The sequence below is a fragment of the Triticum aestivum genome, chromosome 2B (assembly GCF_018294505.1).
Source record: "Triticum aestivum cultivar Chinese Spring chromosome 2B, IWGSC CS RefSeq v2.1, whole genome shotgun sequence".
Taxonomy (NCBI): Eukaryota; Viridiplantae; Streptophyta; class Magnoliopsida; order Poales; family Poaceae; genus Triticum; species Triticum aestivum.
In genome coordinates this window covers 756,691,404-756,701,501 of record NC_057798.1, presented here as the reverse complement: position 1 = coordinate 756,701,501, position 10,098 = coordinate 756,691,404, and the positions used below count along the sequence as shown (strand labels likewise).

Below are 10,098 nucleotides of genomic sequence, written 5' to 3'. Positions count from 1 at the left end.
AAGCTTGTTTTTTTTCCCTCTTCAACCTGAAGACGGTAACTGACGAAAGTTTGGGGTTTCAGTCACCCACACGCACCCCAAAGGCCCCCCTTGTTAGATCTCCCCGTCTGTGATGTAGCACTGCTGCTTGCGTTGTAGTACTGATTGATGGGATTCAGATCGTTGGGGCACATATACAGGAGGATCTGTCTGTATTTGTTTTAACAAGCGTTCGTTGGCTTCCAATGCACCTCCTCGGCTCACGGACGGTGATGACTGTGTTTGGTGTTGGGGTAGCCGGCACCATTGTCTTCTGCGTACCTAGCCGCGTTCGAGTAAGTTAGGGTAGGTTTATTTATTTATTTGTGCAATCGGTTGCTAGTCGTTTTGTGATACTTAGCGCACTGCAAGACACATAGATGGGATGATCTCTGTTTGTAGTTGCTTCGACGAATGTTTAATGGCTTCCAATGCACACCATCTGTCCGCTAACTGTAATGATTTTGAGCCAGGGATTTCAACACTGTGACTTGTCTGGGTTAGGGTAGCCAACATCATTGTTTTCTGTTTACATAGTGGCAATCGTTGACTTGATTGGAGTAAGTTAGGTTAGAGTTTCTTTTTGTTTGTGCAATCGGTTACTAGTTGTTCTGTTCTATGTAGCGCACTGTAAGCCACATACCACCTCCGTGCCAAAATATAAGACATTTTGGTAGGCTAAAATGGTGTTGAATGGCTTGCAGTGCACGCCATCTGTTCGTGTACGGTAATAATTGTGAGCCAGGGGTGTCAACACTGTGACTTGTTTGGTGTTAGGGTAGCCGACATCATCGTTTTCTACTTCTGTAGCGGCGTTGGAGTAAGTTACGGTAGGGTTTATTTTCATTTGTGCAATCCGTCACTCGACGTTTTGTGCTACGTAGCGCACTGTATGCCACATGCTTCATTTAGTAACCTGCAGGGATTGAGGTATTCACCTTTTTGAGAGAACACTGCACACGTGCGTGTGTGCATGTACCACATGTATCATTTTGATAATTCAATTTCCAGTATTTAATGCTGTACCACATATGGCATTTATATTGCCTTTTTAATTAAAATTATCAATATCTAACCTGTTGTTTTATGACGGCATCGCGAACTGCGATACCTGACAGGGTTTTAACTGCCTGTGCTTGCGTAATGGAAGATCCACCAAGCGATAGCGGGCAATCAGCAAACGGCACTGAGCCTGATCTGGACCATATGCAATTGGATGACAATGAAGAGAGCATGTCCCATACCATGGATGATTCAAATGGACAGTCTTCTATGGATGTTGACAGAGAACAGCTTTCTATGGATGCTGATATGAATGGGAAACCATCCTCGGATGGTGATGGTAAGGGAAAGTACTCTTCCGAGTCACATGCAGAAGTTCCAATTGACATGAGCTTGGGAAGCCTAGAGAAGTTTTGCAAGGAAGCATCAAGGTCATTTTTTGATGAGTTTGGTCTGATTAGCCATCAGATAAATTCATACAATGAGTTTGTCTCGCATGGGCTCCAAGAGCTTTTTGATTCGCTTGGAGAAGTGACTGTCGAGCCAAATTATGATCCCTCAAAGAAAGGATTCGGTGGTTGGAGGCATGCTGTCATCAGGTTTGGTAGAGTGAAACTGGAAAAGCCTGTATTTTGGTCTGGCAGAGATGATATTGATGAGGAGTCACTTAAGCTTAAGCCTAGACATGCTCGCCTCCAAAATATGACATATTCCTCCAAAATGGAAGTAGAAGTGCATATTCAGGTCAGCAGTCTCCATGTTCTTTATTGCCAATTTCTTACTCTTTTATGCTGTTGTCTGTTTATGAAGTTTTGAACACATGCACGCAATCTTTAGAATTGATGCCCCTAAAATTACTTGAAACTGTAAGTGCTGTGACATGCATGTCATGACCACCCTGTTTTCTAAATGCTGTTGATAACACACAATTTCAATCCTGTTCGCTAATCCTGTAAAAAGACATGAGACCTTGGCTGATCTTGTGAAGCTGATGCCGTCTTCAATTAATTTGGTAGTTGTTTTATTCCCTGGCACCCTACTTAATATATCAAAATAGTCTATTGACAGAACATGAAATTTAGCAGTCAAGGAACAAATGGCTGCTTGATGTTCCCAGATTAGCTCAGCAGTCAGCAATATACATAGTTATGGATATCACTCACGTGTGCTAATGCTTTATGCGCTTGATCCTATTGAACTGTTGTGTTGATATGTTAATTTACTTTAATAAACCACTCCCTCCGTATGAAAAAGCTTGTCCCTCAAATGGATGTATCTAGCACTAGATATATCTTGAGGAACACGTTTTTTCAGACGGAGGGAGTATGTGATAAGATGTCTCATGGTGTGTGCATTTTGAAACTACCTCATCAATATCGTGTATTCATATTTGTGCACTTTAGGTGTTACAGTCACTGAGTCACTCAATTAACTGACATGTTCTAAACTGTTTAACAGATTTATTCAATGGAGAAAAATGACAAGTCTAAAACAGAGAAAGATACTTTTGGTCACAAGAGAGTTCTTATGGATGAAACTCATGTGGTGAATATTGGTCGCGTTCCAGTTATGGTTAATTCAAATTTATGCTGGTTGCATGAACTCAAGGAAAGTGACTGCCTTTATGATTCTGGTGGATACTTTTTGATCAGGGGAATGGAGAAGGTATAATTCTATTGATCTCTCTTTGCTTATTTTAGTTGATGCATCATGCAGGGAGTGTTGTATTATCAAATGTTTTAAACACTTCTTTTTGTCACTAAGACGGAGTACAGAGCTTGTGAGCTTTCTTAGTTTTTATTATATATGCCACTGAAATCATTCTGAGAAAAAGAGTTTACATGAGTACCATGTGAATCGGTCTGTTTCCATATGTTTTCATGTGTGTTAGCCTTATGATCTCAATAAGCTACAATATGTTATTAGAACCATATGATAAAATTCTGCCAAACTAGCTAAATAGCCATGCCTTGCTACGGATAAAATAATAATATGAGCGATCATGTTAAGCCATTATTTACCGGCCTACTGTTACATTTGTGCACCTTGTTATCTTTAAGATCTTTAAGAGGCGGCTACCTTAGTTTGTGATTTTGTGTGGCAGTGTCTAGTTAGTTAGTTTGTTACATCTTGTTAGAGATCTTTTAGTAATGTGGGAAATTGAGGTAGGAGGCTTGGATGAACCGCGCGTCATCAGCTCCAGTTTATGCAACATAATAGTGAAGATTTTCCAAAATTAGGTCGATGTTTTAAATGGAGATGAGCTTCTGCTGATAACATTGACATGTGTGGACTCAGTTCGTGATCTTGTTAGGCAGGTTAGATATTCTCCTGGGGCGTGACTCTTAGAGTAGTAACTGTCTACTAAAAAAGGCATTTTTTTCATAACATATGTGCTGTGCTTCTTGGATCTCACTATGGTCACTATGGTTCCATCGTTGAACACTGCAGATATTTATCGCCCAAGAGCAAAGATGCTTGACCAGGATTTGGATTGCGGACCGGCCTGTCTGGACTGTTTCTTATTTGTCTGAAATCAAACGAAGACGCATATATGTGAAGCTGATTGATTCTACAAAGAATAATGATTTCAGTGGCAGCAAAATCATTTCCATTTCCTTCTTGTATGCCAATCTGCCGATTTGGCTAATGTTTTTTGCGCTAGGCGTATCATCTGATAAGGAAGCATTTGATATGATAGATATGGGAGACTGTGATGCTTCTGTTATCAACGCGATATCTGCAACTATTAGTGAATCTGACGAACTGTGTGAAGGCTTTCGTAAGTCTGATAAAGCCCGCCAGTGTGTTGATGATTTGGTCAAGAGTTCAAAATTTCCTCCAGGAGAGTCGTTTGATGATTATATCGCCAAATATCTCTTTCCTGGTATAAAGGGGAATAGGAATAAAGCTCTTTTCTTAGGTTACATGGTCAAATGCCTTCTAATGGCCTTTACTGGGAAGCGCAGATGTGATAATAAGGATGATTTCAGGAACAAGAGGCTGGAGTTACCTGGTCAACTGCTTGGAAGGGAACTTCGGGCGCATCTTAGGCATGCAGAGAGGCTCATGGTTAAGGCCATGCAGAGAGATTTGAATAGTGATCGTGATCTAGAATTTCCAATGCGCTATCTTGATGCTTCAATTATTACTAATGGTATAAATCGTGCCTTCGCTACTGGTTCTTGGTGCCATCCCTACAGAAGAAATGAAAGATGCTCAGGAATTGTTGCAACGCTCAGGAGAACAAATCCTCTTCAAATGATGTCAGACTTGAGGAAAAGTCGCCAGCAGGTTGCTTATGCTGGGAAAGCTGGTGATGCAAGATATCCGTAAGTAATTTCTTAAACCAAGTGCTGCACACTTACATGCCCATTTTTTATTTTTTTGCTTTTTATGCCCTTACGCGAACTAACCTGAAGAAAAAACCTTGCAGCAATCCATCTTACTGGGGAAAGATGTGTTTTATGTCCACTCCTGATGGTGAAAACTGTGGACTTGTGAAAAATCTAGCTGTTACTGCTATTGTTAGCTCTAGAGTGGCACAGCCATTGATTGATAGATTTGTTTCTTGTGGAATGAATAAACTGGATGAAATTCCTGCTAAGAAGATTCCCCAAATGGACAAGATCTTCCTGAATGGTGATTGGGTGGGATCCTGTGCTGATCCAGCTTCATTTGTCATGCGTTTAAGGTGCATGAGACGTGGTGGTCTGATCGATCCACAGGTTTGCTCTCTTTCCCATGGTTAGAAGCATTTGGCCGAGTATACATTGTCCTTGGATGTTTGGTGTCTAGGTTCAGTGATACATCATACATACCATGTTTAGTTTAAGAAGAATTGCTGATGATGTGTCGTAAGTCTTGGACAGGTCTAATTTGCATGTTTGGTTAATCATAGATCGATGCAAGTTAAATCCAATCTGCTTGAATATTACAACAGTTTCCATAGTGCATGCCTTCTTACTTTCTACCATGTAATCTAGCATCATGATGCTCTGTTTTCTATATTTTGTACTCTCTCTGTAATTGTTCTATCGAGTTCTTGTAATTATTGTCATGTTTAATTTGTCGGTACTATCTCCCTAAATGTATTTTTCCTTTTGTAATTCCTACTATGCATTTCTGTTGTGTTTCCAAAATTTTGGTATTTGAGTAATGTAATTTTAGATTGCTTCCTTATCTGACGCACAATAATGGAGATACCTGTTGCTACATATGTTTCCTATTTGTGCACTATAATTCCTACTATGCATTTCTGTTGTGTTTCCAAAATTTTGGTACTTGAGTAATGTAATTTTAGATTGCTTCCTTATCTTACGCACAATAATGGAGATACCTGATGCTACATATGTTTTCTATTTGCACACTATGTGCTAATGTTTTACGCAGCAGTGTCATTTGTCGCATTGCTTATGCTTCATGTTCCGTCTGATCAGGTTGAAATCAAAAGGGACAAGCACCATTCTCCCGGAGAAGTACGGGTGTTTTCTGATGCAGGGCGATTACTCAGGCCTCTTCTTGTGGTTGAGAACCTAAATAAAATTACAAAACGGAAGGGCTCTCCGTACTCTTTTCAGGCACTAATGCAGCAAGAAATTATTGAGTTCATTGGTGTTGAAGAGGAGGAAGATATACAATGTGCCTGGGGAATCAGGCACCTATTTCAGAGTAGTGGAGAGGAGGTTTCTGGTTATACTCACTGTGAGCTGGATCTTTCTTTTCTGTTGGGATTAAGCTGTGGTCTTATCCCTTTTGCAAATCATAATTTTGCTCGAAGGGTGCTGTACCAAGCAGAAAAACACTCACAGCAAGCTATTGGATACTCCACAACAAATCCACTTACCAGAGTTGATACTCTTTCTCATCAGCTTTACTACCCTCAGAGACCCCTTTTCAAAACAGTTTCAGCTGATTGCATCGGCAGATCAGATTATACTTTTGGAAGAAACGATGACTTTGCTAGGCCTGAATATTTCAATGGACAAAATGCGATAGTTGCAGTCAATATTCATCAGGGATTTAACCAAGAGGACTCCCTGGTTATGAATAGAGCTTCTCTTGAACGTGGTATGTTTAGAACTGAGCTCATGCGGAGCTATAAGGCAGAAGTAGAGACCAAAGGGCCCAACAAACGACTAAAAATGAAGGAGAAAGTAAACTTCGGCAAAATGGAAAGCAAGAGAGGACGAGTTGACAATCTTGATGATGATGGATTACCTTTTGTGGGTTCAAGTCTTCAGATTGGTGACATTATAATTGGGAAAGTGTCAGAATCTGGTGAAGACCACAGTATTAAGCTGAAGCATACAGAGAAGGGAATGGTCCAGAGAGTGCTGCTCTCAGCCAATGATGAGGGGAAGCATTTTGCTGTTGTATCTTTAAGACAGGTATACGTTAAGTAAATAATAACTATTATCTAGCACAGTACATGCACTGAACTTTACTACTAGCAATTGTATTCACCTTATAAACAGTAGGAACTCTCTAAATGTTTGCCTTCTGCTCTACACCAACAGAAGCCAACTGCAACTAAAATGCTTGTTAGTTGGGTTTGCTCTCCTTTCGTATAATAATATAGCACTCTCTCCGCCCCAAAATAAGTTTAGTACAAAGTTGTACTAAATCGGTGACACTTATTTTGGGGAGGAGGGAGTATGATCCAGTGAACTAACAAATTTCTGCTTTTGTGCGGTTTAGTAACTATCTAGGTCTCGAGAGAATATTGTTGCATATATTTATCTTCCCACTTGTGAATTGGTTACCCTACTTTCCTAGTACAAAGTTGACTCACTTTTGAGTCACTTATTTTGGGACGGAGGGAGTACTATATAAGAGGGAAACGGGAGATTAGGAAGTTAATCATCAGTGTGCACTGATACCCGAGAGAAGTAACAAACGGTTGAAATCTTGAATTTGCCCGTCTTTTTTGCAATGTCTTTGCATTGCAAGAGCATGTGTTTCCTTTTGATAGCCATAAACTTATGTTGCTGACATGAATTTTCAGGTTCGATCACCTTGTGTTGGAGATAAATTTTCTAGCATGCATGGACAGAAAGGTGTTGTTGGTTTTCTGGAATCTCAGGAGAACTTCCCTTTTACCTGCCAAGGAATAGTTCCGGACATCGTGATAAATCCACACGCCTTTCCTACCCGTCAAACTCCAGGCCAGCTGCTTGAAGCTGCTTTGGGAAAGGGAATCGCTCTTGGTGGTAAAATCAGATATGCAACACCATTCACCACAGCAACAGTTGAAGTGATCTCGGAACAGTTGCACAAGTAAGTGTCTCCTTAATTCCAAACCAGCCCCTTTTTGAACATGGATACACCAGAGTGAGGTATTTACTGATTCAATGTTTGAGCACAGGGGTGGAGCTATGTATTGCCCATTTTGGGCCATAGCGTCCCTCCCCCCTTCCCTCAATATTGCTATCTATAGAAGGCAGTACCGCACACTACGTGCGAATAAGTGCCTTGGCAAGAAAATCAGTCCCCTCTTTGTATTTAATCTTTTCTTGTAATGACAGCCACCTCTCCATTTATGCTGTTAGTCTTTCTAGGTACCTGTACAGACTAAGTTACATCTTTTGCAATTTTTTCTACATCACAAAAGGGTACCCTGCTATCTTGAAATGCTATAGTTCATTACTATATTATGGAGCAAATTAATGGCAGTGTAATGTTACAAGTGGAACTAGCATAATGGCCTGCACAGTTGTGCTGATAGTTTTATTCCTGATGTATTGATCAATTTGATGAACATATTCTGGTTAAAAATTGGGTAAAAATATGATAGTCCCACACTTCTGTTTTTGACATTTCATTTCATTGTATTTAAAGTTTTAAACCCAGCTGAGTCTGAAAACAGAGCAGCATATAATTTGACCATTTGACTGATTTCCTATGGTTGCCATAGCCAGTTACATGTGATTATGCACTTGCGTAGTATGACTTTTTGACATTGGCTGTTTACCTCTAATGATCATATAACCGGTCGTTGGCAATAATAAAATTGCATTCGCCTGTTCTTGTACGTTGTACCATACAAGAACATCATTCAGTAAATGTAACAATTGGGCAGAACTTGAACTGTTCAAGCACAATAATTAGATATACATTGTTCTCTTCAGTCTCGCCAGGTCTTCTCATATCTATATTACTCTCTTTACTATTAAAACCGAGCCATCCGTACTCTGACTACTGGTTATGCTGGACAGACCTTTTGAGTTTAGCTACCAGTTCAGGCTACATTCCTGTACTTGTTGCGTTATTAAATGTCCAAAGTTGACGCATCTTGTTGTATTCCAGGCTTGGGTTTTCAAGAGTGGGAGCTGAAAGCGTTCTCAACGGCCAAACCGGCAAAAGGATGCAGCAACTGATCTTCGCAGGCCCCAACTTCTACCAGAGGCTGATCCACATGGCCGAGGACAAGGTGAAGTTCCGCAACACGGGGCCGGTGCACCCGCTCACGAGGCAGCCCGTCGCGGACAGGAAGAGGTTCGGCGGGGTCAAGTTCGGGGAGATGGAGCGCGACTGCCTGCTGGCCCATGGCGCGGCCGCCAACCTCCACGAGCGGCTCTTCACGCTGAGCGACTTCTCGGAGATGCGCATCTGCCAGACGTGCGAGCGGGGGGCGAACGTCATCATGCGGCCCGTCGCGGGCGGGCGGAAGATCCGGGGCCCCTACTGCGGGTTCTGCAAGTCCTCGGAGAACATCGTCAAGATCGCCGTCCCCTACGGTGCCAAGCTGCTCTACCAGGAGCTCTTCAGCATGGGCATCTGCCTCAAGTTCCAGACGGAGGTCTGCTAGACCGAGCTCCGTGGTCGTTGGCTCGTGGTCCTCGTGGTGTGTACATAGGTTATCTATATCTATCTACGGTTACTTATGGACATGTTAGTTAAGGTTATCTGTGGCTGTGGACATGGTAGTTGGCTAGGGTCATCTGTGGTTATGGACATGTAGTGGCTATGTGAAACTCCTTGTGACCATGGCGTTTGCGTAGCTGGGACGGGTCTCTGCTCCTATGGAGCGAAGCTGGTCGTGCAGTGCAGGATATCTTGTGCCGTGGGGATCTGCCTCTGGCCTGAGGAAATTCTGTTGAGACACTGTAGTAGCTTAGCTAGTTGAACCTGTTTCACTCTGCCCCTGGAATGAACTTTACCCTAGTGAACAGAATTATCTCGTGCAGTGCATGCCTTGTTGGTTTGAGCTGCTCGTGTTTGCTGTGGAATAGGTGACCGAGCTCGTACCGACATAGTCGTGTCATCTGAAACACGAATGCTACTGACAACACCGTGGATCGGAGCACATTACTGTGGCGTGATCGTGCATTTGGATCTAGACGCCTTGAAGTTCAGACACCACAACTAATAGTACAATCATCATCGCATCCAGAGACACACGCAAGCATTTCGGGGGATCATCTGAGGAAGCCAAAGGCGACCAGATGCCCTAATACAACAATCATACAATCAAGCTGCAACAGCAAGAGGAGAAGGAGAAGATACAATCCCATCACCCCTACCATACGATCATACAAACATCACAAAGGAATTACAGGAACAAAACCCTCCTCCCTACCTGAACGAACAACGACGAACTAGAGAGCCAAGAAGTGTGAATGGGGGAACTCCATGCCAAGACGACGACAGACGGCCTCTGGCTCTCCTCCTCCTCCTACGGCATGAGGAAGAAGAGGAAAAGCTCCCGCCGCATCGCCATCATCTCGCCTCTGCGAATGATGCTTCTTCAAGAATACTTATACCCCAAGCATCTCCATCTCCATCTCCATGCCCTTTCCAAGTATCTCCTCTGCTTTGAAACTAGCCATCATCTTGGGTCTCTGTACTTAGAACGACGACAGGGATCGAGTGCACTGAACCTGGACACCTAGCTTGTAGCTAGCTTTTCGCTCTGTTGAATGGCCTTTGGGATTTGGGAATATCAGCCATCGATTCTGTGGTGGCACCTCACATAGTGTGTTGCCATCAGCGTCACAAGCTTTTCTCCCCTCTCTTTATGCCGCCTGCCCATACTATACAGTCACGCATGCACAATGAAACAACTAGCCAGACCCT

General features: G+C 42.5%; 1 protein-coding gene across 1 annotated transcript in view; it reads left to right on the top strand.

The window, feature by feature from the left end:
- The window catches only part of LOC123047174 (DNA-directed RNA polymerases IV and V subunit 2), a 9,885-nt gene extending 685 nt beyond the window's left edge, over positions 1–9,200 (top strand). The window contains exons 2-8 of the mRNA XM_044470670.1: positions 1,137–1,764; positions 2,479–2,685; positions 3,472–4,352; positions 4,457–4,748; positions 5,460–6,410; positions 7,028–7,299; positions 8,329–9,200. Coding sequence (XP_044326605.1) covers positions 1,162–1,764; positions 2,479–2,685; positions 3,472–4,352; positions 4,457–4,748; positions 5,460–6,410; positions 7,028–7,299; positions 8,329–8,830 — 3,708 coding nt within the window. The 5' untranslated portion in view covers positions 1,137–1,161 and the 3' untranslated portion in view covers positions 8,831–9,200. The remainder of the gene's footprint in view (positions 1–1,136; positions 1,765–2,478; positions 2,686–3,471; positions 4,353–4,456; positions 4,749–5,459; positions 6,411–7,027; positions 7,300–8,328) is intronic.
- The last annotated feature ends 898 nt before the right edge of the window (positions 9,201–10,098 follow it).